Source organism: Miniopterus natalensis, chromosome 1 (assembly GCF_054644295.1).
Source record: "Miniopterus natalensis isolate mMinNat1 chromosome 1, mMinNat1.hap1, whole genome shotgun sequence".
NCBI classification, from domain to species: domain Eukaryota; kingdom Metazoa; phylum Chordata; class Mammalia; order Chiroptera; family Miniopteridae; genus Miniopterus; species Miniopterus natalensis.
In genome coordinates this window covers 46,872,724-46,900,650 of record NC_142081.1, presented here as the reverse complement: position 1 = coordinate 46,900,650, position 27,927 = coordinate 46,872,724, and the positions used below count along the sequence as shown (strand labels likewise).

At 41.3% G+C, this 27,927-nt stretch overlaps 2 protein-coding genes across 3 annotated transcripts in view; one reads left to right on the top strand and one right to left on the bottom strand.

Annotated features, from left to right (window-relative positions):
- The window catches only part of ALDH1A2 (aldehyde dehydrogenase 1 family member A2), an 87,431-nt gene extending 84,249 nt beyond the window's left edge, over positions 1-3,182 (bottom strand). For both annotated transcript variants that reach the window (XM_016208541.2, XM_016208542.2), the window contains exon 1: positions 3,051-3,182. In XM_016208541.2, coding sequence (XP_016064027.1) covers positions 3,051-3,167 — 117 coding nt within the window. In that variant the 5' untranslated portion in view covers positions 3,168-3,182. The remainder of the gene's footprint in view (positions 1-3,050) is intronic.
- AQP9 (aquaporin 9) overlaps positions 2,784-27,927 on the top strand; it is a 98,566-nt gene continuing 73,422 nt past the window's right edge. Inside the window, exon 1 of the mRNA XM_016208544.2 lies at positions 2,784-2,840. The gene's annotated coding sequence lies outside the window, so the exon portion shown is untranslated. The remainder of the gene's footprint in view (positions 2,841-27,927) is intronic.

Here is a 27,927-nt window from a genome sequence, read left to right as displayed (position 1 = left end):
GATCTCCGCTGCAGTTCCAGGCGGTCAGTAAAGTACTAGACTTGATTTTACAATGTGTGTACTCCTGTGATATATTCAGCTATAAAAAGGTTCTAAAATCCTGACTGATAAAACAGAAACAATTCAGAAAACCTTTAATTCATAAAAGCATAGCTAAAAGCAATCAGACTCCCACGCTAGCTGTCAAGCATTCTTCAAAGTAGTCCACTCACTCTTTCACGTTGGTGCTGTTATCACTCTCTTAACTAATGCAGTCTTTTTTTTGTTTGTCTGTTTGGTTTACATATTCCTTAATAAGAAATCACTTTTTAAACTTGAAGTCTAGCTTGCTTTATTAGGGAAATAAAAATAGGCATATTCCAAAGATGGTATTGCTGTTGATCATTAGTCTAAAATGGGTAGTGGGCCCTCAGAGAGGGAGGCTTATTTTAAAAACTAAACGTAATTGCCTGAAAGTCAACACATTAAAAAAAAAACAAAAAACAGGAGGTTAGCCCTTTCAACATCCTTGGAGCATTTTCACTGGACCTTTGACAAACAAAGGCGGTAACGATTTTTTTCTAATTATCTCCCTCATTCCCCTTTTATTAAAAAGAAGTAAAATAGTTTTAGGAGAAGAGAATGGTGAATAAATACAGAAAAATACAAGATCACAGTGCAAAGTTTTCCAAATGCATGCTGCCTGAAATTCTCAGTAGCGATTTTATGTTGGTCCCAAAATCATATTTAAAAATCCTACCGCAACAGCCTTTACTAAAGATGTATTTGTTCAACAAGACAAAATGATTAAGGGTCCATCTGCGTTTGTCATGTACCATTTTCTGATACAAAGATTGTTGTTTCCTATGTGTTATTTAACGAGCCCTCCAGCATAATAATTTTTAGCCATTAATTACCCTTTTAGAAATTCCTAGTGAATGTGGTATCACTGTTCTAGAGGACTGTCCATTCTACCTTGTTCATTCTTCTGTTTGAAAGTGCTAATATAATTTCCCTCACTGTGATAATAAGAGAATTTTTTTTAAAAACTCTCCATTAATCTTATTTTCCTTTTAAGTAAAACAGCATTCGCTATTGCCCTCAGCTACCAAAAGAGCAACTTCTGCTCTACGTTTAAAAAGCTGCTTGCCCACAACGCTTGTCTCAGAAAATTTAAAAGTCTCACTAAAGAGCTGAGGAGGAAAGCTGCTGGGAATGTTCACAGATACCTGATTTTACAAGGTTCTGTGAAAAGGGGTCACCTTCCGATTAGTATTACTCAGTATTTATGAGGGTTGTTTGTCAAGCCAAAAATAAGATGCCTCCTCCCCACAAATTAAAGAATCAAGTTACAATCCATTATTTCATTTCTGATTGTTTTTCTTTGTAATAAGTGGGAAAGTGGATACTGGATAAAAGTCTCCCCTGAGCGAAAAGACTCCACATTAAAGACTTCAATTAGCTATAAATCAGTTGTCTTTCCTACTGGGGGACAACGAGAGAAAAAAGAGAGCTGGGGAAGTTAGAGAAAAAGAGCTGCAAGAGCTTCCAAATTAAATTCTGAGATACCTACTGCATACCTAAAACTCCTTTCAGGGCTGTTTGGAAAATCCGATCAAAAGTAAGACTAAAATCAAACCCACCCAAATCTGAGGATTAGGTCCATTCTCAGAAGTAGATCTTGCATCTTAAGAACTTTCAGTAGTGGCTGAAGAGGTTAGGGACCCTCATAAAACAAAACTTTTATGCTGCAGGCTTTCCCCGCTGGTCCCTGAACCCAGAGAAGTGCCACACATTGGCACTATTGTTATGCAAACGTTGCCTAAATGGCTGTAACCATTAACGACCTCTCATTAAAACGGCTTTCAAAAATTTGTCACACCATCTAAAAAAGCTAACAGGTACATCAAATTCATCTAAATGGGCACTCGAAAAACAAATCACCTTGATTTGTAACCTAAAACTCAATGCAAGTAAAATTTTAATATTCTGATGTTGTTTTTTGTATTTCTTTCAACCATTAAGTCAGAACCAAACAATTTACTTGTGGACAAAATTTAGTTTATCTTGTAATAAGCATGGTGGAAAACAACTTTAACCATGTTGTGTGTGCTCAGTGTGTGTTTAAGTTAATCGGGAGAAGTTTAGCGTAGAAATCAAGTGAAAGAAATAGAAAATCAAACAAGAGAACTGTAAAATGAACTCTCAGAAACATGACTTTAAATCCCATCTCTCCTCCCCCCAATGCTATAACAGTATAATCCCCCCATATGCGTAATTAATAAATTTTTTTCTACATCGAATTTAGGAAAAGAAAGAGAATTCAGTTTATATTAAGTAGCGAACACATATTTTGTTAATGCGGTGCAACAACAAAAAAATTACTGCCTGGCAAACCCGAGGCGTCAGAATTCGTTATAAAGAATAATATTTTTTTTCAGTTCAAAAGCGAACCTGTGAATTTATACAAATGAAAAGACTTTCCAAGTTTTCCAAGATTACCGCCACTGCCTACAAAATGCGGGTGCAGGGCTGGCGTGGGATCTACTGGGCTCAGCAGCCAGGCTCCCAGGGAACCTGCGGAGGCGGCCAGAGCGCGGCGCGCCCGGCACCGTCGGGACCTCCGAGGACCGAGCGGGGCGCGCGGCCCGCGGCCCCTGACGGCGGGGCCCCGAGAGGCGACGGCCCGGCCGCGCGGCCGACCCGGCGGGACGCCTCCGTCCCCATTAGCGTCGATGCGGTGCCGCCGCCTTCCCCGCTGCGGTCGGGCCCCCGAGAGCGGGGCCGGAAAGCGGCGGCAGATGCGGTTTGGGGAAAAAAGCCGTTGACGGCGACCCCTCGGCGCCGCGCTTCCAGGGCTGGTAAGTCCCCGAGGTGTCCCCAGACCCTGGCGGGGCTTCCGAAGCCCCCCACCCCGGGAACGGGGCGTCCCCTCTGCTGCGCGGGGATGACAAGCTGGCCCCGCGACCCCGGCCCCCGCCAGGCCGCCCTCTCGCCCTAACAGTTCACGCACAGGAAGGAGGGAAGGTTCTAGAAAGTGTCCGCGGACGGCCGGCCTCGCGGCCGCTTACCTTGGTGTACTTGATTTCGAGGTTGGGCGTGGGCGACGGCAAGAGGTGCAGGGAGGCCATGAGGGCGGCGGGGTCCGCCTTCACCTCGCCGGGCATCTCGATCTTGCTGGAAGTCATGGTGGCGGCCGGGCGTCGCTGCCCCGCGTGGCTGTGCGGGCTGTGCGCGCGGTCCGCGGCCGGGGGCGCGCTCGCCTGTATATAGGCAGGTGTCAAGCTGGGGCGCTTCTTATTGGACGTGAGGGCCGCGGCGCGGGGGCTGGTCCATCCTACCTAGGACTGCGGGGCGCCGCGGATTTACATAGAGCCCGCCGCCGCCCGGCGCTCCGCGCCCACGGTCAAGTGCGTCGGGCGCCCCCGCCCCGGGCCCGGAACCCGCTCACGCCCACGCCGCCGTCCTCGACGGCCCGAGCGCGGACCTGCGCCGCGGCGGCGCGGGGCTCCGCGTGCGGGGCCGGCCTCGCCCCGCGGGGTCAGGGGCGGCGGGAGGCGCACCTCGGCCGCTGGGCGCGCGGGTCGTGGTCCCGGAGCCGCGGAGGGAGGGGACGAGGGGCGCTGGCGGGGCCCCCACCGGCGGGGCGTTCACACGGCACCGAGAGCGGGGCGCGGGGTGTCTGCGAGACAAATCCGGGACACAGCCGCAGGGGGCGCGGAGATCCCCTCCCACCCGCACCCCGGGGCCCTCCAAACTCCGGCTTTCCTTTTCTCCCGGGGACCAGGGAGGGGGTGCCCTCAGCTCTCCTTCCCTGGGCAGGGGCGCGGGGACCTCCGCAGCGACCCGGCACACACCCACTCCCGAAACCGAGCCCGGGGTTCGCTTTGGCCCCAGGGTCGGGGACGGGTAATGCTGCGCGCGAGTCCCTCTCCCCACGCTCGGACCGAGTGTCCCCGCGAGCCGGGGGACTCGGCGCGGCCCTCGGCAGGCTTCTCCCGCCCAGCTGCTGCCCTCTGCCGGCCGGGCTGCGCCGGGGATGCGGGCCTTGGTCCTCGCGAGCTCTGAGTTGCATGTTTCATTCGCCCCTCTAATCTTCACGGATCCCTCCTTCCAGCTCTTACGCTCCTCACTCCAAAATACACAAAGATACACTTGTTTTGCTTTTTCGGTTCTTCACGCTAACAGGTATCATCCCGCTGGATATTGAGCCCGTCACTTAACTGCCCCTTTGGGGTTGAACTTCCACATTTACAACCCCTAGTTTGTTTCCGTAGCTCCAATAGGTCTTCTTATAGTTTGTGGGAGCCTAAAAGACACCATGTAAGTGTTCGTCAAGACCCCAGAGACGCCATACCAGAATGGACTTAGGGCTCTGAGCTAGATCTGGGGTCCAAATAAAAAGTCCTCTATAGGTCACTTCCCCTCCTCACTCCTGTTGTAAGCCTAACGGGCCTCCTGATTCTTACCTTAAGGGCCTTTTTCAGAGACCTTGGAACCCTATTTCTTTGGATGTTGTCAGCCAGAAAAGGTCTTGCCTTAAATACTTTAAGTACCTTAAACTGCCTAATGCTCAGTGCTTGGATGCTAAACAATAGAAACAGACAAACATACTTCCTTTTAGTATCAGGTCTATAGAAATAACTTTCAGCTTCTCAGAACTCGAAGTATATACCCAAGGTTACCTGAGTGAATTATTTTCATGGAGAAACTAGGGACCTTAGTTTAGGCAGTCCAGAGTTCTTGAGTCACACGGGATCTCTATACCCCCAAATTGCACCTTAATAATATTATATGCTCATGATATACACTTTTATTAAAGCCTTAGAGGGTTAGAGATACAACTGAGGAATAAAGGAGTACAGCCTCAGAATTGGTTGGGGGGAGAGAGGGAGAAGGTAACAAGGGAAATAAATCGAGGATCCTGGTAGAACAATTCTGCAAACAGGTTCTGAGCGATTTACAATGCAAGGCAAGGTGCTGGAGGCCGGGTTACAAACAAAAGGGACAGCCCTTGCCATCAGTGAGCTTGAAACCTTTCCCCACAGAGATCACTGACTGTGAGAGGTTATGGGGAAAAGTTACAAAAGACCATCAACAACCCGACGGGGTGCCCCACCACTGAGACCAGGTCCCTGGTAACGCTAACCTTTGAGCTGGGCCATAAAGGAGAGGGAGGAAAGACAGTATAGGCAAAAAAGTCCACAAAAGCAAAAGCATAGAGATGTGAGAATACTTTTTAGGGCACATCAGTGTGGCTGGAGGAGCAGCAGATGAGGCAGACAAGGCAGTTGATTGAAGGTTGTAGGGTCCTTAATTTTTGAGACGCTGATAAACAGTCAGAAGATTCTGAGGAGGCCAAGCCAATGTGGCTCAGGGGTTAAGTGTGGATTTATGAACTGGGAGGCCAGGGTTTCCCAGTCAGGGCACATGCCCAGGTTGCGGGCTTGATCCTCAGTAAAGGGCGTGCAGGAGGCAGCAGATCAATGATTCTCTCTCATCATTGATGTTTCTCTCTCTCTCCTCCCTTCCTCTCTCTCAAATCAATAAAAACATATTTTTAAAAAATTCTGAGGAGGAGAAAAGGGAAATCTGTAAAAATTAAACTGGTAGATGAATATTATCAGGAAAAACTATCACAAACTAAAAAACCATTGATTTATATTTCTTCTCAAAGTGTAAGATAGAGTTGTCCGTCTGTGACTCACTTCTTGCTTGCTAACTCCTGTTCCAGCACCACGGCTGAAAAATCTCTCCCAAAGAAGAATCTGTGACAAAATTATTAGCGTTTATTACAGTGAGGTAGAGCAAATAAAGATTCCCTTCTCCAGGCAGGAAAAGAAGGCCTGGCTTCTCATAGACATCTCCAAAAGATCTAGTACAGTGACAGATGGCAGACTGATGTGAATTGTTCCCTGATGGCAACTGCTGTGTGAGATTTGCTCTCCAACTAGACAGTCAAGTGATCAGCACAGGAACTGTGGCTATTTCTCTTGTTCCTTCCCTCAGTTCCTAAAACAGCATGGAACATATAGTAACTATTTAATAAAATTTTTTGTTGGAAGACAGTTCTGCTGGGGGAGGGGGGGTGTTGAAGTGGGGGGGGGGGATTGGAGCAAAAGAGAAAGAAAGAGAAAGAGCCCTGGCCAGTGTGGCTCCGTTGGTTGGTGGTGTCCCATGCACCCAAAGGTTGCTGATTCTCTTCTCGTCTGGGCACATGCCCTGGTTTCGGGCTTGATCCCCAGTTGGGGGGTGTACAGGAGGCAGCCGATCGTGTTTTCCTTTTACACTGATGTTTCTCTCTCTCTCTTCCTCTCCCTCTCTCTCTCAAAAAAAAAAAAAAAAAAAAAAAATCACTAAAAAATTTTTTTTAAAAAACGGTAAAGAACTTATGGACACGGACAACAGTGTGGTGATTGCTCAGGGGGCAGGGGTCGGGAGGGTGAGAAAGGGGGATGGGCAAGTGGAAGAGAGTATACGGGGGATATATGGTGATGGAAAAAAATACAATGAAATAAAGAATTTTTGTTGAGTGATATGAGCAAAAGATGAAACACATTCCCTATGGCCCTGTTCAACTACTTCTAGCGTAAGTGGAAATTAACTTTCCTACACTTCTGATTATAAAGATGCTTTTACTATAAACCTTTCTGATCATAGATTTTTAAGAATATTTTTCTTCATATAATCATCCTCTGAAAAAATATGTCCGCCTATCTTTAGCTCATGATTGCAGCCATTTATTTATTTTGTCCAAGCTCTTTAGTTCACAATGAAGACAGAATATGTCTTCTCAGTTTCTGTCCATAGGATTTATTCTTCTGTTACTTTACTTGTAAGATTGCCTTAACATCTCTTCTCACATTCTTATTCTTTTTTCTTTTTTTTAATCTTCTCATTTCCTCTATAGATTTCAAAATGATTAAAGTGGCAGGCTTCCACAGAACTCCCCTCAGATTGCTAACATTTTGAATTCCAGTCTTTTCCTTGATTTGGTTAAGAAACATTTTCCCCATCCTTATAATATTTCCTTCTTCCACCCTTCTTTATCTGTAATTATTTATTGTTTAGAATACATAGTATTTAAAACTTTCTGTGCAAGGGACTGTAAGCTATAGCATGCTCTATTTATTTCCTTGTGAAAACAATTTATTAGGCCTGGTGGAGCCAATATCCTGAACTTGGAGAAGAGAAAAATAAATTCTTGCCTCACATTTCCTCGCCTGAATAATAGAATGCAAAATTGTAATTTTAAGGCACCCCCTTTATGTGAAGTTTGTCTTTAAGGTATGAAACCATAGCAATTTAGGCTTCTTTTTAGTTTTCAGGAAGGAAAGTGTTTCTTATTTGAGAAACATGCTTTAGAAATCAATGAGGGCAACTGAATGGAGCAGAAAGATTCCCCCTAAGGAAAGAATCCTTTTGGTTTTGACAGTAACTGAATGCCTAGCTTGAACATCAAGCTTCCACATTCAGGGGCTGTTTCAGAGTCAGGTAGCCCTGCTTAATGGCCTTCCTGTTCCCGTTACTAACCGTGATGACAGCCTACCTTTTCTAACAGATACACTTGCATTTTAATTTATCTGCAAAATAAATCACACATTATAGCATTTCTCTCTCTGGGTTAATTGAATCAGTTCCTTAAATGTCTCCAAGTCTAATGATTTGAAAGGGGCACATTGTTTGAAATATTTAAAAAATTAGGGCCCTTGGGTTGTATGCAGAATGAGTGCTTATTTCAGATATAAGTGTTTCCTAATGATCTCATTCATCTCAAATGGGCTATGCTGGGCTACTTTATGTGAAATGTTTCCTGAAAACTAGAACAGGAAAGCTTAATGCACAGTATATTTATAGAGAAGTGGTATTTAATTTATTAACAAAAGCTCGTATAGAGCTTTACATATTTCAATCCAGAAATGCTTAATGAAGTATTTTGGACTCATTATGAAAACTTCTATTAAATAAATTCACTTATATTTTTATTTAATGTGAATATTAACTTTTTATTTGGGATCTAAATGCTCATTTAATTATTCTTTTCCTTCCAGCATCTATGAGAAAAGAGGCCGAGATTGTGCCATTTATTAACCATAAAAATTCTCTACATATTAAGTCCCTCATGGCCCTATGTGGCCTCTGGTCACTGTAGTCTATGAAAAGGGGTATTTATGGTTGCAGGGAGTATATTCCTAATTGGTTATGACTCCAAAAATCATGTTTTGATACAAAACACAATTCTTGCCTTTTAAAATATATTCTCCACCTTTTAGGAACCTCAAGAGACTATTTTGAAAGTGGGAACTAGATTTGTCTTTGTTGTAAAGCCCAGTTCCACCTCATATACGTTTAAAGGCTACAATCTAGGTGCAGAGATGAGCTCAGTACTGTATCAATAATCACACTTAAGAGGCATAGGGAAAAGTGAAAAACCCAGCTATGCCCCCTTTTCTGACAGGCCTGAGGGAAAAGGCATTAGCTCCCTCTGCAGTTCAAGGTATGTACGTACAAGTGAATATTATTTAGAAAGCAATAGCTTGAATTCAAAGTATTTTATCTCCTACGGATGAGAAATCTTCGGAGATGTTACATTTTTCACTTGAATTACTTTGGAGGAAAAAAATCTCAAAATTCAGGCAAATTTTAGACTACAGTTATTTGGGAGAGACACTTTCATTAAAAGACCTTTTGACTTTGAAGAAAAGAATGATAGTGTTCATTAGCCTGATTACCATAGAAAGTGAAGTGCTTAGAGCACTGCAGTCCTGCTCACATAGTAGTTCAGAGCATGCGGTATCCCAGAGCAGGTCACATGGATGTGTCTCAAATTGGAAGCAACTATTTTTATCGTGGTAGGCGAGGAAGAGTTACTAATAGGCAAGCTCCAGAATTTTTTTTCTCTCGCCCAAATAAGCATTCCACATGTAACTAAGTTAAGTTTGCTCTTTTGTTTTTCTTTCATGTTCCTTAGTTTGTACTTTTCTTTTCACTTTCAAAATTCTTTACACCCACACATAACTCTTAGCCATTACTGCTTACTTTAGGACTTGCCTACTCTTAAACATGAGCTTCTTTCCCAAGTCCTTCTGCCCCCATATAGTCATTCGCCCAGAGGGCGTGAGGCATAAGGAATTCCCACGTGAACTTTGGTGATATTTGGGGCAGGGATCCTTATTCATGTTCACTAGAAAATGAGACTGAACGAACAGTCACCCTTCCCTCATTTACATGCTGAATGAACCACTGAAAAGATGAGGAGCACTTCTGATGTCCTGACAGCAGAGGGAGAATGCCAGCCTGTTTCTTCTCAGCCACACAGCCCAGTCCGTGAAAGGCGCAGGGCAAAACGGGGAGCGTTCAGAGACGTCGGCGCACAGACATCCGATTTGGGCTTCCAGCCCCAAACTACAGAGGACGGGGCTCTTGCTTCGGCTGCCCCCTTTCAAAGCACCTGTGGTGCCCTGGCTGCTGTTGCTACACCTGGATTTCTTTCCTCCCTTTATCAATCAAGTGGCTTTGAACAAACACTGCTACTCACTGATGGTACATTATGAGCCAAGCATTGACACAGAGTCTGTGAAGAGCAAAAATGAGGTCTGCGGAATAACAGTAACTGTATATGTGAAGTCATTAAGGGTAAAAGACAGGAAAGAAGTCAGGACATGCAGCGCAGAGTGAAAGCGAGAGAGGACTCAGAGGGGAGACTGCCCGTTCACAGGTTTCGCTGGGGCCTGCCGGGGACCTTATGCTCTTCTAGGTGCTTTGGGGGAACGAACATAAGATACAAGAGATAAAGATAACGTTTTCCAAAATGAGTCTCTACAAAGAACTCTCTTGACCTTTTTTTAGGGTAAAGGTAACTGATGTTATCCGTTAAGTTTATTTGTAAAATTAGAATTCCCAAAAGCAAATTCTTGGAGCTGCGATTGCCTCCTACTTACTGAATCTGAGTTAAATGTTCTCAAGTCTGAGACCCTTTGGTACAGGCCTAGCCAGAAGAGAAAATAGAGGAGGGAACAAGGCAGCTTATTTTTTCCCATGTAGGAAGAAAAGAGAGTGGTAAGTAGAACACGAGGTCGTGTTTCTGGTGTTTATATGCCTGCTTTAGATTGATGTTGTCACTTTACTCCTGCTCAGTCGGAGGGTCAGACATTCATGGAATAGTCCAATGGTTTTGAACTCAGGTTCCCATTATAATCATTTAGGGATGCCTGGTCCCACCTCCAGAGATTTCAATTAGCTTAAGAAGGAGCCCGAGACATTTTTAACAAAGCTTTCTGGAGTCTATAAGGCACAGCCTGATTTGAGAACCACCGGTTACCCCACAGCAGGTTAACTCGGTGGGGCTACTTGAGTCCACTCTGCAACCTCTGGATTGGAAAAGTGGATTCCATGCTTCCCACTCTGTAGTGCTCTTTGATTTGCTATTTTTAATTTACTATTTGAAAAACACATCAAGCTTCAAATGGATTGACCTTTCTGCTAATGTGTTTCACCTAAATTAACTGAGGCAATTAACTAATTTATCTTGGAATTGTGCACTTTCCAGTTCACATTTATCAATTCTTAAATGCTTGGTCTGGTGTTGCAGTTTAAATTTTTTATTATTACCCTTTAAATCTGAAGAAATGTCTTACATCTAATTAGCCAAACTTACATATTCAATTAATAGATTCATTATGGGCTAATGAATATGGAGGCCGCACTTAGGCAGCATCTGCCTGGCAGTTGGAAGGACTCGAACTTTTCTGCTGTGAAAAAAGGAAAGAGTCTGCTATGTAACTGAAATGCCTTGAACTTCGAACCATACTGCTATGAAGGAATTTTATGGACCTGCTAACATAGGAAAGACAATATGTTGTCCAGAGATACTGCCTTTCCAGAGAAAAATGGGAATCAGAATTGCAAAAGAAATACACATCTGAAGACACACTTCAATATAAAAACATGGAGGCCTAGTTTGTCATCTCAGATGATTGAATTCTTCTAACCTGAGTTATTCATAAAAAATGCTTAAAAAATAAACTCAGTGAGAAAATTAATAGCGCGGATTTTTTAAAACAAAACTTTTAACTTATACTTTAGCATCAATCCAAACTCTTGTGATTTTATAAATTTAAAGATATGGTCAGACATTATTTTGGGAACTAGAGGCTCCAGTAGAAAGTGGTATATGGAATCTAGATAATTCAGAGATTTAGAATGATTTTCCACAGTATTTTTAGTTATTAATATTCTGGCTTTTTAGTTCTCTGGCTATGAATAAATAGACATTTTTAGTAATTATGAATCATGAGTTTCAGGAAAGGTGTGTGAGAGCTAGAATTCACTTGAAAAACTGCCTTTAGAGGTGGCAAGACTATGAGAAAAATAATCAGAAATCACTCCCAAAGCATGTGATATCTCCCACATCAAAGTATGAACTGAAAGAGTAACTCTGGGCCTGTGTCTGCAGTGAGGCAGTAAGAACATTTCAGGACGTGTGTGTTCCTCTATGGGGCATTGCAAGTTGTTTTTGCAGGGTTTTTTTCATTTTACACTCCTTGTATTCAAGCTGACATTTGAATTAATAAAAGAGCACATTTCTTACCTTCATTTATTCAAGTGCAAAAGTCCCAGTATCTTTGCTAGAGTAGCAAGTGCACCTTTATCAAATATTCTAAAGATGAATTACTGCTATATCATATGTCTTATACTAATGGCCTCTTCTGTGCCTAGCACTGGCTAGACTCCCTGAGGGTATGAAAAAGAAAAATATATGGTCTGGTCATACCTCAAAGAATTCATAATTTCATTCTCATAAGGACAATCTTCATAATCAACAATAAATATACCTAGGCACACAAGATTTCACGTGTTCCAAGGGTGATTTACCCTCTTCAGTATCTGGACAAAACTGCCAATATGAGTGAATTTTCCCCATGCTGCTCTCAGTAGAAAGAGCACAGGAAAAGAGACAGAAAACGGCATCTGGTGTGGTCAGGGGACTGGAAGGAAAACATGTAAGTGGTGCCTGAGTAAGAGCAACCACAGAGTTGAGAGAAAAGACAAATGAATTAGCCTATCAAATCCTTTTTCTCAGAATTAATGCAATAAATTCTTCAAAAGTGAAAGCATTGTTTCCCAAGAGTGCCAAATGTCCATTTTCCCGATCCTCTTTGTGTTCCAGGGGATAGTTTTTCAGGTAGTCACAAATTAACATGGCATTCATAACAGTTCTATGTAAAAACTGAGGAATATTTTGCAACTTTAAACAATTTAAAATGCTTTTAAATTTTTAGATATATAGGTCTAGACATAATGTGCATTAAGTGGGATGTTTATTCTTTATCTTGACAACTAGATGGACATTGAGCTCTAGAGATGCTAATAGTTTATTTTTATAAAGATATTTGGTAAGGGGGGGGCATCCAAGACAGCAGCAGAGTAGGTAAAATTTACCCTCACCTCCTCCCAGGACCAAACCAGAATTATAACTAAATTATAGAACAATCAACCTAAACAAGCAACTGAAGACTAGCTGAACAGAAGTCTTATAATCAAGGATTTACAGAAGAAGTCACATCAAGACTGGTAGGAAGGGCAGAGATGGATAAAGGGCTGCCCCATACCTGCATGTGGCAGTTAAAAATCGGAGGGATATCTCAGTTGCAAAGCTTCCCCCTGAGTTGCAAGGGGTCTCAAGCCCACACCAGGCTCTCTAGCCCAGAGCACCAGAGGGGGGAAGAGGAACCCATATAACATCTGGCTGTGAAAATCAGCAAGGATTCCATCTGCCAGGGAGAGACAGGAGTATGCTAGAAATCCAGGCACCCTCTTAAGGGGCCATCACACAAAATCTTGTTCACAGCCACTCACCTTGGGCTCTTGCAGAGGAAGGGTGGCTCAGAGTGGACTGGAGTCATACAGGGAGAGACTGGGTTGTGTGGCTTCAGGAAGAGGGCTGAAGGGACAGCTGCTAAGGTCCTTGTGCTGCTGAGTACCTCTCCCTCACTGTCCAAAGATTCCTCCTTTCCTGGATTGACCACTCCCCTCTCTACAGCGACAGCCTGGGGGAATGCACTAACTCCCTGTGGCCTCACTCTGCCAAGCTGACACCCTACAGAGGAGTCAGTTGGCTGTGGCCGGCCTGGACTTGCAGTGCAGACTTTCTTAGAAGGCTCTCAGGGAGGTCCAGGTAGACCCAGGGGGTGGCAGAAATGCACAGGGAGAGACTGAGTTGTGTGACTCTACGGCAAGGGCTATTGTCTCTGCACACTTAACCAGTGCCATCCCACCCTCATGGGAGATCCACTGGCTTCAACCTCCTGACTCCCCCTGCCCACATCCTGACAAGAGAAAGAAAAACAAAGTTAGAAGTATCTCATTACCTGATATCAAACTCTACTATAAGGCCATTGTAATCAAAACAGCATGGTATGGGCAAAAAAACAACAACAAACACAGACATATAAATCAATGAAACAGATTAGAGAGAGCCCAGAAGTAAACTCACTCCTATATAGTCAATTAATATATGACAAAAGAAACAAGAACATGCATTGGGGTAAAGACAGTCTATTCAATAAACGATGTTGGGGATTTTGGACTGTTATGCCAAAAAAATGAAACCAGACCACCTTCTTACACCATATAAAAGAATAAACTCAAAATGGATTGAAGACTTAATTGTAAGACTTGAAACCATAAAAGTCCTGGAGGAAAACATAGGCAGTAAACTCTCTGACATGTCCCTTAGTAATATTTTTTAATATATTTTTCCTCAGGCAAGTTAAAAGAAAAAATAAACAAATGGGACTACATTAAGTTAAAAAGGTTTTGCACAGCAAAGGAAATCACTAACAAACTGAAAAGACAACCTACTGAATGGGAGAAGATATTCACCAATGATACATCTGATAAGGGATAAACACCCAAAATTTGTAAAGAACTGATACAACTCAACACACAAAAAACCCAAACAATCCAATTGAAAAATGGGCAGAGGACCTAAATAGATACTTCTCCAAAGAGGACACACTCATGGCCAATAGACATGTGAAAAGATGTGCAACAAACCATCAGCAAAATGTAAATTAAAACCACAATGAGATCCGCCTCAAACCTGGCAGAATCCTATCATCAATAAATCAACAAACAACAGATATTGATGAGGATTGGAGAAAAGGGAACCCTTGTGCACTGTTGGTGGGAATGCAGCAGACTGGTGCAGCCACTGTGGAAAATAATGTGGAGGGTCCTTAAAAAATTAAAAATGGAACTGCCTTCTGACCCAGCAATTCCACTTCTGGGAATATATTTGAAGAAACCCCAGAAGCTAATTTGAAAGAATATATGCACCCCTATGTTCACTGCAGCGTTACTTACAGTAGCCGAGATATGGAAGCAGCCCAGGTGCCCATCAGTAGGGAAGCGGATAAAGAAATCATGGTGCATGCAGGTTGTCCCAGAAAATGTGCACACTAACAGCTGACAGCTCAATTTTGAAAATGAAACGTATTTGAATAAACACTGCCTTTATAATTATTCAGAGTGTGTGTATACATTTTTGGGAGACACTATATATACAATGGAATATTACTTAGACATGAAAAAGAATGAAATCTTACCATTTGCAACAATATGGATGGACCTAGAGGGCGTTATGCTAAGTGAAGGAAGTCAGACAGAGAAAGACAAATACCGTATGATTTCACTTACATGTGGAATCTAAAGAAAAAAATAAACGAACAAACAAAATTGAAACAGACTCCCAGATACAGAGGACAGACTGATGGTTTCCAGAGGTGAGAGGGTGTTGGGTGACTGGGTGAAAGAGCTCATGAGATTAAGAAGTACAAAAAAAAACAAAGTACAAATTGTTAGTTACAAAATAGTCACAGGGATGTTAAGTACAACATAGGAAATATAGTCAATAATATTATAACAACTATACAGTACCAGATGGGAACTGGCAATTTTGAGGGGAACACTGTAAAGTATATTATTGTCTAACCACTATATTGTACACCTGAAACTAATACAAAATAATATTGAACATAAACTGTAATTGAAAAATGCAATTAAAGATATATTTAGTAAGATGCAATTATATTTTTTAATGGAATACTTTTATTTAAAATTTGATACACATTAATTTAATTTCTATTTTACCATTTAGTTTTAATATAAAATATTTTACAAAATAACTTTTTTGAAAACACCTATGAGAAACACTTTAATGCTTCTATTTGTATTTAATTCACTTTTCTGATGAAATATATTCAAATTTTACACTTTAAATATAATTTTTTAAGAATCTTTAAATCATTATTCTGAATATCAACAAATTATATGAAAATCTTGGTCATAACAATATAGTGATTTTGATGAAATCAAAGCAAAAATTGCATTTTGTCAATAAAAATATGTTTTATGAATAATGCATATTTTTATTTCTTACTCAAACATTGCTGGCACATCAACAGAACACTAAGATATATACAATATAAATGAGATTCAGTAGTCTTAATATTTTCCTTTTAGGCTAATAAAATCTAGAGCTTTACATATTTAAACATTTTGACATCATGAAGGCCTACTCGTTACTTCAGAATGGAACATGATATTTAAGAATCTGTAAGTTTAGTTTAAAATGGTATTCAAATGTATGGTGTTTGGGCTTCAACTTATCCTCTTCATCTGGACCCCACAAATGTTAGGGGTGGGCCCAGATGCAAAAAGCTGCTTTTCTCCGTGGGCTCAAGACTTTGATCTTTCTTTACATCCTGGTTCCATGTGACTTCTCAGACCCGCTTGATCAGTTTGTACTGCTTGCTTTTGTTTACTGTCCTGTGATAATCCTCCTGCATATTTTTAAAGTTGTTTTTTTTTTTTTTTTTCTGAAAAGGCACGTCACATATTTCTAGAAACATTGTTTGAACTTAATACATTAATTGGCTCTTCATTTTTAGGTGGTTTTCACCTACTGTTAACAGGTTGAGTCCAAGTTGTTGGTTTTTTTCCTGTCTCTTAATAATTTTTTGTTTGTTTACTTTATTTCAATACGGAAAGGGCACCGGATCAGGTCAGGAAACCCAAATCTATTCCTGACTCTTCCTGTACTCACTGTGCTGAGCCTCTGAGAATGTTTTCTACTTCCCCTAATAGAAAATGTTCATGCTAATGTGCATATGTCTTCATGAGAACATGCCAAATTTTATATTAGAATATCTGCATCATTTTTTAAACTACAAAAGGAAAACAATTCCACCTCTTTATCTGTATTATAGTGCTATTCTCAGAACTGTGGAATAAAGAATCAGGGCACAGTTGAGCTTAAAAAAGTTGTGGTATAAGTGAAATACGATCATTATGTTACATCTTCACAATTCAACAAAAACAACCACAACACTGTTAGGAACTGGGGACTATTAGGACGCGTAAACCATCATCCCTCATCAAGGAGCTCCATGTGCATTCAGGCCAGCAGGGAGCAGAGTGGTGACAGGTGATACCACGCTGCGACAGGTGTGCCGTGCTGTGGAGACCAGCACAGAACCTGGCCACGTCTATATGGGGCTCGGAAGGACGGCATGTGAGCTGTGCCTACGTACAGGAGGGCACATAGGCAAGACCAGCATGGGGCAGGAAGACTGGAGCAAATTTTAGAAAAGAAAGCAAAGTGTAACATACCTATAGAGGAATGCCTAGGAAATAAGCCTAGATGCTAAGCTAAGAAATTGATTTAGTAGAATCTGGAGCTAAATCTTCTCTCTCTCTCTCTCTCTCTCTCTCCTCTCTCTCTCTCCCTCTCCCCCTCCCTCCCTCCCTTCCTCCCTCCCTCCCTCATTGTTACACTGGGATATTATCTGGGTTAGGTAGTAGCAAGTCCTAGACAAGTGTGATGTGTAATTTATTGCCATTCAATGTTATAAATAACCAGGCAAAGCAGAAAAAGGTCCAAAAGGTCTATGCATGAATCAAAGGATTCCCAGGTGGGAGAGGAATTTCTGAGGCCCTAGGAGAGGGGCGAAGTGCCAAAAAGGAAAGGGTTGTGAGATGCCTGAAGGTGCTGCTAAGAAGGAGGCAGGAACTCACTCTCGGAGCTACAATAGCCTGCAAGGTACAGGCTGGTCCTTGTGTTTAGCCTTCTTCACCAAGTTCAGTATCTTCTATCCTCCTATCGTCCCACCTGGCCTGCCCCTTCCCTCCGCCTTTGACGCCACTGCGTTGGTTCTGGCCCCCTGCGTCTCTTGAACAGTGTCCGTAGCTCTATCAGGTTCTACGTGAATGAGAATGAATTTCAGTTAAAGTTAAGCGATACCAGATCAGTCCCTGTGAAATGTGGGAAGCAGAAATGCTCTCAGCCACTGATGGGAGAAGCTATCTGGACTATTGTGATAATTTTGCCTTACTGTTTATGATCTTGTACCATCCTCTGTGCTGCTGATAGAATGCTCTTTCAGCATCTCAGATACGCTCGTGTCCTCTTCTCTGTAGTGGCTTCTCATTGCCCATCAGATGAAACCCAAACTTCTTTTTTTTAATTTTAAAATCATTTTTGTTTTTCAATTACAGTTGAAATACATTATTATATTCGTTTCAGGTGTACACCTCAGTGATTAGACATTGCATAACTTACTAAGTGATTATCCCCCAAAATTTCACACTCATCTGACACCATACACAGTTATTAGAATATTTTTTACTATGTTCCCTATGCTGTACTTTACATTCCCGTGACTGTTCTGTAACTACCAATTTGTGCTTCTTAATCCCTTCACCTTTTACACCCAACCCTCCAACCCCCATCCCGTTTGGCAGATGTCAAAATGTTCTCTGTACCTATAAGTCTGTTTCTGTTCTGCTTGTTCATTTTGTTTTTTTAGATTTAATTGTTGATAGATGTGCATTTATTGCCATTTTATTTTTCATATTTTTATCTTTTTTTTTCTTCTTAAAGAAGACCCTTTAACATTTCATGTAATAATACTGGTTTGGTGGTGATGAACTCCTTGACATGGCATAACTTTAGCAGAGCTGTTACTTTGGAAGGTTAATTATATAACCATTTGTGAGAAAATTTAGAAACCATTCAATCAAGCCCAATAAGGGAATTCAAGGTCATCTAGGTCATGCTTTCCTAAGCTCCCCTCATCACTTCTGAATATAATAGATTCCTAGGTTCCTCCCAGGCCTGCTCAGTCTCCCAAGGAAGGGCCCAGGAGCCTGTGTGTTTAACATTCTTATGCTCAAGCTGTTTGGAGAACTGTGAGAAAGCCCAACACGTTTTATTACAGATGAGGAAACCCGGGTCCAGAGAGTCACACCAGTTGCAGAAGTCTAGGAAATGAGGGCCTGGACCAGAATGATGGGACTGGGAAGGAGGATAGCTGGGAATGGGAATGCAGACCTCAGGGGAATCTTACCAGGGCGTCTAATCTAAGGACACCTTGAGGCTCCCTGACTGTGATCCGGGCAGGGAGGGGCTTCTCAACAGCAGTAACTCTTGGGCAGCAGGGGCTGGAGAAGCCAAGGGGAGGGCAGGAGAGGGAGGAAAACCCTGGGCTACATTCTGCTGAGGAACCAGGATCAGGAAGAACAAGGTACTTTTGCCCCAGCTTCTGTTTGTTCAGACCTTTGAAGATAAGCAAGATTTGCCTGAGAGCAAAATTTGTGAGCGAATGGAACTTGTTGGTGTTTATAGCCTCCCTCCCTCCCTCCCTCCCTCCCTCCCTCCCTCCCTCCCTCCCTCCCTCCCTCCCCCTTTCTTTCTTTCTTTCTTTCTTTCTTTCTTTCTTTCTTTCTTTCTTTCTTTCTTTCTTTCTTTCTTTCTTTCTTTCTTTCCTTCCTTCCTTCCTTCCTTCCTTCCTTCCTTCCTTCCTTCCTTCCTTCCTTCCTTCCTTCCTTCCTTCCTTCTTTCTTTCTTTCTTTCTTTCTTTCTTTCTTTCTTTCTTTCCATGCGCTCTCTCTCTCTCTGTCTCTTTTTAAGAATAGTTTCTTGATTTTTAGAGAGAGAGGAAGGGAGAAGAGAGAAACATTGATGTCAAAGAGAAACATTGATCGACTGCCTCCTGCACACCCCCTACAAGGGATCAAGCCTGAAACCCAGGCATGTACCCTGACCAGGAATTGAACCAGCAACCTTTTTGTGCACAGGACAATGCCCAACCAACTGAGCCTCACTAGCCAGGGCCCTTTTACTTTCTTTCCTTCCTCCTTAGTGGCTTCACCTTTCATTCCCCCAGTGTGTCCTTATGCCCAACCCTTTCTTCCTTAGGTACATAGAAAGGGCTTGTGATCATCCATGCTTTGACTGAGGCAGTGTTTGTCCTTGGCCAGGCATTAGTATTATCCAGCTTCCTCTCCCTGCCTCTGTGTGTGTGTGTGCATTTGTGTGTGTCCATCTCTCTTGTTCACAAATGTAAGGCTTTAAATATTTCATCCCAGACAAGAAAAAGCTAAAGGAGTTTGTCACCACCAAACCAGTATTACAATAAATGTTAAAGGGACTTCTTTCAGACAAGGAAGGAAACAAAGAAAAACTATAAGAAAATATCACTAAGAAAAAAAATTCTCACTGGCAAAGCCAAACACATAATAAAAGCAGTGGACCAACCAACACTAAAGCTAGTACAAAGGTTAATAGGCAGAAATGTAAGAAGATCATGTGTAATTCCAACAGTAATATAAGGGATACAAACAAACATACACACAAAAGAAGTAAAAAATAATGACAAAAACATAAATATGGAGGGGGTGAGTAAAAATGGCAATGATTATAAATCGTGTTCAAAATTAATTTACTATTGCCTGGCTGGTGTTGCTCAGTGGTTGAGTGTCAACCCATGTACCAAGAGGTCACTGGTTCAATTCCTGGTCAGGGCACATACCCAGGTTTTGGGCTCAATCCCCAGCAAAGAGTGTGCAGGAGGCAGCCAATCGATGTTGATGTTTCTCATCAGTGTTTCTCTCCTTCTCCCTTTCTCTCTCTCTAAAATCAATAAAAACATATTTTTAAAAAATTAAGTGACCATCAACTTAAAATAGACTGCTATAAACATACCTTACTATATATCCAGTACACGGTAACCACAAATCAAAAATCCACAAGAGATATACAAGATAAAGAGAAAGGAATCCAAACACAGCACTTTAGAAAGTGATCAACATATAAGAGAAAAGAATAAGAAAATAAGAAAAGAACAGAGAATTATAAAAACAATCAGAAGACAGTTAATAAAATGGCAATAGCTCCATACTTGTCAATAATTTCTTTAAAGTAAATGGATTAAATACTCCAATCAAAGTACAAATGGATAAAGCAGAAGTGGTACATATATACAATGGACTATTACTTGGCCATAAAAAAGAATGAAGTCTTCCGTTAGCAACAACATGAATGGACCTAGAGGGTTCTGTGCTAACTGTAATAAGTCAGACACGGATAGACAAACACCATATGATTTCACTTATATATGGAATCTAAAAAAGAAACAAATAAGCAAGACAGAAGCAAACTCATAGAAAAAGAGACCAACCTTCACACCCATCTGATGGTTGCCAGATGGGAGGAGGTTTGGGGGACTGGGTGAAAATGTGAAGGGATTAAGGAATACAGATTGGCAATTACAAAATAGTCATGGGGGTGTAAAGTACAGCTTAGGAATATAGTCAATAATATTGTAATAACTATACATGGTGTCAGGTAGGTGCAAGACTTATTGGGGGATCACTTTGGAAGTTATATAAATGTCCAACCACTATGTTGTTGTTTTAAGTCATTGGGTTTTGGGGTAATTTTTGATACAACAATAGGTAATAGGTACAGTCATGCCAAGAAGTTTCACTTTATCTTAACCTCATTGGGGAACCAGTGAAAGTATTTTCATCAGGCATAAGAATTGCAAACGAGAAAGATAGCCCTGGTGGCAATCTGGAAATAGGATAGTGGGGAAAGGATGGCTTAGGGAAACAGGATACTATGACTGTTATCCAAGCCAGTGAGGATGGTAGGACAGAAGGCCTTTCAATTTTTCAGGAAAACTTTTATGATATTAGTTTAGTTTAGGAATGCTCTTACTTCTATGCACCCAAAAGGTGAGAATCAGTAAGAACTGCAGAACACTTGAGCTAATTCTTTCCCATTCTCTCTCGCCCCAGCCTTTCCTCTTCTCCTTTAAATCCAGATCCTAGGCTTTCAGAGTCTATTTTGTTGGTTCTTCCACTCCTACCTACTGATAATCTGGATGCTAATAGCACGCTCCTCCTAGTTTGTGTCTTCTCCTTGCCACTCTCCAATTATGAAGGCCATTGTGCCAGTCTCATAACCTAGCGTTTCTGTTGCCTCTCGCTCATCAGGGTTCAGCGGAAACCTTAGCGGTAGAGTTTTGTGTGGGGCATGGAAGGGCATGTTTGAGCGAAAGAGTATCTCAACTGTTGAGGAGGTGGAATATGGCCTTTGTGACATAGATGAGTATAATCATGATCATCGTGATGAGGCCCTGGGAGCAGAGGCCCCGGGCTCTGCCCCTTCCCTCCCTTCCTAGGTTAGGACGCTGGATGTGACTTGTAGCTAGACACCTGATTCCCCTCCGCTCCCCTGCTGGGTCAGAGCACTGCAGATGTAACTTGTGACTAGACACCTGTCCTCTCGCTGCCCTCCTCCCAATTTTCTCGGGTAAGAAATAATTGAGACAAACAAAAAAACTGATCTCAGCCAGAGTTGACAGCCGTTGTTGACTTACATCGTGGTTTTGAAACTGCTCCGCCCTCCAAGAGAGGCCCACCATTGGGAGAGAAGGGGCTGAGATGAGCTATGCCTACGGCCCCCCACCCCTTTATCAGAGACCCTGAACCACCCCCACCCCCTCCCCTTGCCCATAGTTGATAAAAACCTCCACCCACACCCCCTGGGGTGACTGGCTTCCTGAGTTTGCCTGCACTCCCCTCCTTGAGTGCCTACTGTCACTTTAATAACTCTGCTGTGCTTTGCTGAATCTCTGTTTTGCTCTTGAATCCTTTCTTGTGTGGTGACAGGAACCTGGATACTGTCACTGAGTTGAGGCCCCTCCCTGACTTCCCCGTGAGCTCTCTGGCATCATGAGACTTATATGATTTATACTGTTGTGTACTATTTTGACACCAGCGATGATTGTAAATACTAGATTAACAACGTGTTCATTAATACAAACGGTTGGGTTGTATAGTTTTCACTGTATAATGCCATTCGCCACTCAGAGCAAGGCTTGTTAAGTGTTGCCAGTTCCCTAGTATAAGCAGAGGAGAGACTGTTCCATGATGTGATGCCGACAGGCCCGTGAGCTAGACCCAGGCCAGAACAGAGACTGCCTCGCATAAATTCCCTCAGAGACTGGTCATAATCTATACTTTTCTTCTGACATAAGCCAGTACCTCTTTCCTATGTCCCACAGGCCGTTGTCCTGCCCGGGACAAGCACGTAAGGCATTTTCCCTTACCTAGGACGAGTCACGTGCTAGAGCCCCTATCCACCCTGCCTACCCTTTACGCCTCTCCAGGGCTTGCCACACAGTGAGGAGAGCCACTTCATCTCACCACCCCCGAAATGCACCTCCTGTGTAAACCTCCCTTAATAGGCTGTGAATTGCCCGACTGGAGTGGCAAGCTTCTTTCTTTAGTCTTTCCCTGCCCTTGGTGTATGTGAGTAGATTTTCTGTGTGTGTGTGTGTGTGTGTGTGTGCGTGCGTATGGTGAATTAAAATTTTGCCTTCACTTGATTTATGCTTTATTATCCTGCTAAATATTTGACTCATCTCTAAGTGTATCTAAGAGTAGTTGGCAATCAGTTCTTACGTGCACTGTCATGCGATTTCATTCATCTTAATAAGATTTTGTATCCAGCTTTTCCAGAATTACTTCATTGAGCAACTTCTCTCTGTCAGAATCTTTTAGATTCCTTATCTTACTCAACCCAGACATCAACTCCACAAAGCAGTATTTTGTAGTCAGGAAAACTTTCCTGAATCTAGGTTGTGACATGCTCAAGGATAAATGACTTATAGTGACAAAGCAGGGCTTGAGGCCAGGTATTTTGACTTTCAATTTCAGAATTCTTTTCACAGAAAGTATGGTGGACGTAAGCCATATCTTTACAATGGCAGTAATTGAAGGCAAACTGCATTTGTCTGTTATAATCATTTAACTTGTTTTTATCCACACAGTGACAGGGTATACTCCAATGGTTGGGTGGATGTTCACATCTTAGTTGCTAAGCTGCTTACGTGTGGAGGTTTTCACTAGCCCTGTGCGAGCATCAACCCCAGCATCTCAATCGTTCTCTGCTACAGTGAGAACTTGGAGGGCAATTATGGTGCTTAAAACCCCAGAATCTGGAGCCCACTATCTGGATTCAGATCATAACTCTGCCTTTTATATTTCTGTGACTTTAAGCTTATCCTCACCATGCCTTAGTTCCTTCACCTGTGAAATGTGGATAATAACGGTGCCTATGTTGTGAGTTTGTTGTTAGAATTAAATTAGTTATTGTAGATAAAGTACTTAGAACATTGCCTGCAACATACTAAATGCTATTTAAGCATTGGACACATTATTATTATTATTATAGGCAGTCAATAAATAATTATGAAATCAGTATGTCAGTTTAATAGTACACAGTTATGTGTGCATGTGTGTGTGGATATGTTTATAGCTAGAGGGGTTTTCTTTCACAGTCTAATTTTCCAACCAAGACGGTAGGGTTCCCATTGCTTGGTACTTGATAAATCTCTCTCTCTTTAATCATATGGTAATTAGACAAAATAAGTAATGATTTATATTAGTTTGCTAGGGCTGCCATAGCAAAATATCACAGACTGGGTGGCTCAAATAATAGAAACTTATTTTCTCACAGTTCTGGAGGCTAGAAGTCCGATATCAAGGCACTGGCAGGTCTGATTGTCCCGAGGCCTCTCTCCGCTTGGCGTGAAGATGGCCACCCTCTCGCTGCTGCTTCACGTGGGCTTTTGTCTGTTCCCACGCATTCCTGGTATCTCTGGTGGGTCCGGCTTTCCTCCTCTTAAAAGGACACCAGTCACATTGGATTAGGGCCCACCCTAAGGCCCTCATTTAAACTTAATGACCTCTTTAAAGGCCTTATCTCCACATATGGCTGCATTCTGAGGAAGGGGCTTCAACATATGAATTTGTATCGGACCCGTTCTACCCATAGCAGGACTACTTAGATTATGTTGACGTGTCTGCTGGGCAGGCGCTGTTGTTCCTCACTAGAGTGATGTAATTCCCACAGTTCCCCAAGGATAAAGACCCTGGCAGCCGGACACTTGCGTAGACACAAACCAGGCATATCATGACCTGATAGTAGTTCCGTTCATCTGACTATATAACTTAGCTTACACTGCCTTTGGATGTGGCTGCATGATGATTATTGAAAGGATTTAACTGGGAATTATGTAAGGTATAGCTTATAGAAGGGTTATACCTAGCACAGGGCCTTGCCCATACAAACTACCTGGTATATTTCGGTTAAATTCAAATTTGTTGCATTTGTAATTTTTTAAAAAACCTTTTATTATGGAAATTGTCAAACATACACAAAAAGAAAGGAAGAATCGTAATGCACCCGAGTGTACCCCATTGCCCACTGTTCAACATGTCAACAGTTTATCAAACTCATTTTACCTGTCCACCGACACTTTTTTCCTGGAGTATTTTAAAGCAAATCCTAGATATTATATTATATCACATGTAAATACTTTAGTATGAATCTTTAACTTACCATGATAACATTATTATACCTAACAGAATTAAGAGTAAATCCTTAATAACATCTCTAACCCACTCAATATACAAATGTTCTTGATTAGCTTAAAGATTTTTTTTATAGTCAATTTGTTGGAATAAGAATCCTGATAAGGTCCACATGTAGCATTTATCATGTATCTTAAGTTTCTTTTATTTTAAAATAGTTCTTACTCTCTTGTATTTTTTTACTTTATGCCTTTGATTTGTTAAAAACAAACAAACAAAAATGTTATTTGTGTTATGGAATGGTTTTTCCTCTGGATTCTGCCATTGTGCTGGGCTCATGGTATTGTTTAACTTGTTCCCTATATTCTGTATTTCCTGTAGACTGGTTGTTGAATCTAGAGGCTTGATTAGATTCATGTCCAAATTTTTAGACAAGAATACTTTATAAGTGGTGCTAGAGTTAGCAGTCTTTTGAGGATGACTAATATTGAATTTTTAATTATTTTAAAATCAGTTCTAGAAATCTTTCTGCCACAAAACCAGGCATATCATGACCTGATAGTAGTTCCGTTCATCTGACTATATAACTTAGCTTACCCTGCCTTTGGATGTGGCTGCATTGGTTTGTTGTTCTTTTTTATTTGTTTACAAAAGGCTACAATCTAGTACTGTTAGGGAAACTATGATGGCCCTAAGTTTAGTGAATCAACTACTTTTGAGTCATTCATATACATATTTACTTAGAATTAGTGTTGAGTCACAGCATATTTAAAACACTGAGTCACTGCTCCACATGCAGTATGATAGGAATTATTCAGATAACAATAATCATCTTCTCTGTGGTCATGCCTTAAATTAAAGATAACTGAAGTTTCAGATTCTAGATAATTCAAACTCCCAAAATAGCCTTCCTCCAATTATCCAGGTATTCTTTCAAAATATTGAGTTAATTCCCGTGATTCCCTCAAGCAATTTCGCAAAGATGTATTTATCAAGCCCCTGCTTGGAATAGATCAGGTTTACGAGGTGCTGCAGACACATAAAAGTAAGATACAGTCCCTGCCCCCCAGATTACATTTGGTAGGGAAGACGGTGAATACATGCATCGTTATGATGTAGAGTGTGTGACGTAAGAGTGACATAAACAAAGCACATAAATGTTTAGTTTAGGAAGATTATGGAAAAGTTTTCAGAGGCATTTGAAATAAACCTTCACAATTTGGTAGGATTTTTTTGGCTCCTTGAGAGATGGGAAAGAGTGACTTTAGCAGATATGAATAAAGGAGAAAACATCTAAAAATCCAGAGGCTGAAATCACTGGATATGGTTTGCCACTAGTTAAGGGGATGAGATAGGAGAGAGAAACCAAAAAGCAGATTTATACCACAAAGATTATTAAATACCAGCCTGATTTTCCTCCCTCCCTTCCTCCCTCCCTCTGTAGTGTTTAAAAGTGTCAAGATAAAGAGAGTCCAGAAAAACTGAGGACTACATACATGATTCCATTTATATGAAATGTCCAAAATAGACAAATCCATAGAGGTGGAAAGTAGATTAGTGGTTGCCTGGGGCTGAGGTGTAGGTTGGGGAGTTGGGGTAATGAAGTGTTCTATAATAAATTGTGACGATCAATGCACAACTCTGTGAAAAGGTTAGAAACCATTGGATTATATAATTTATCTGGATGAATTGTATAATATGAGAATTATATCTTAATCTAGTTGATTAAAAGAAAAATGATGAAGGGAGTGGTCCATAGTATCAGTTTTGGAAGGAAGGTCAAAGTCATTGAATACTGAGAAAAGGCTATGGAATTTGATGGTTAAAAATTCATTGGTGACCTTTAAAAGGGGAATTTCTTCTCTGACATGGTGGGAGCAGAAGTGAGTGGGTGAGGAGGAAGCAGAGGCCAACTTGTCTTTTTAAAAAGTTTGGCCGTGAAGGGTGAGTCCATAGGACATGGGCTTTTTCAACTTCCCCCTACTCAGCCTCAACATTTATTTTTAAAAATCTTCTCATTAATATTTATTATTTCTGAAGAAAACCATTCTTTTGATGTAGGGTTTGCCTCTCCACCTGAGTTCTTAAGCTCCCTTTCCACTCTTAGTCCCAGAATCTTGCCTGATTTATTGTGTTTTTTCTTAGTTGAATCATAAAGAAACATCAGACAAACCAAAATTGAGGAACATTCTATAATATAATTGGTCTGGAGTGCTTAAAAGTGTCAAAATAAAGAGAGTCCAGAAAAACTGAGGAACTTTTCCTGACTGAAAGATTCTAAAGAGTTAGCATGATAACTAATGTAACACGGGATCCTAGACTGGCTTCTTTTGTTATAAAAGTTGTTATTGGGACCGCTCCTGAAACTTGAACAGGGTCTAAGGATTAGGTAATACATTAATGTTAACCTCCTGATTTTCATGATTGTATCATGTCTGAGAATGTCCTTGTGTGTGAGAACACTAGAGTAAATGGAAGTGATGGATATCATTTGGATAATTTACTCTCAAATAGCTAGTGAAAAAGTACTTTGTACAACCTTTGTAAAGTACTTTTCTATAAGTTTGAGATTGTTTCAAAAATATAAATAGAACTATTATTTTGAAACAAAAATAAAGTGGCCCTGGAAAGGCAATCCTCCCGGCAACCTGCAGAAGCTAGCACAGATTCTTTCTGAAGGAACACAACTTTAGCCTGAGTCTCAAAGGATTTCCACTTATGAATTCACAATTAAAATTGTAACACACAAGAAAATACATTATGATGAAGAAGAAGCAGCAGGAACAACACAGCAGAATTAGAACCATAAAGACTTCAGATATCAGAATTACCAAGTAATATGAAATATGTATGTTTAACATGTTTTAAGAGGTAAAAAGGAGACTTATATATATATATATATATATATATATATATATATGACTATGAAAAAAACAATCAGACTTGGAAAAAAGTCAAATGAGATGTAGTTCAAGAGAGAACTAGTGAGCCTGATGATAGACGCAAAGAAAAGGAAGTGGACGATTCTCCTCACTCAATACCTGGTTGGATATAAAATTCTTCAGAAACTCTTTTGTCCTCAAAAAAAAAAAAAAAAAATGTATATATTACTCTATATTGTGTTTAGAATTGCAGGGGACAAATGTAAGCCCAACTGGATTTTTATTAGGACATTCACTAAAAACAGGGGGAAGGGATTCATTAACAGCAACTAACCAA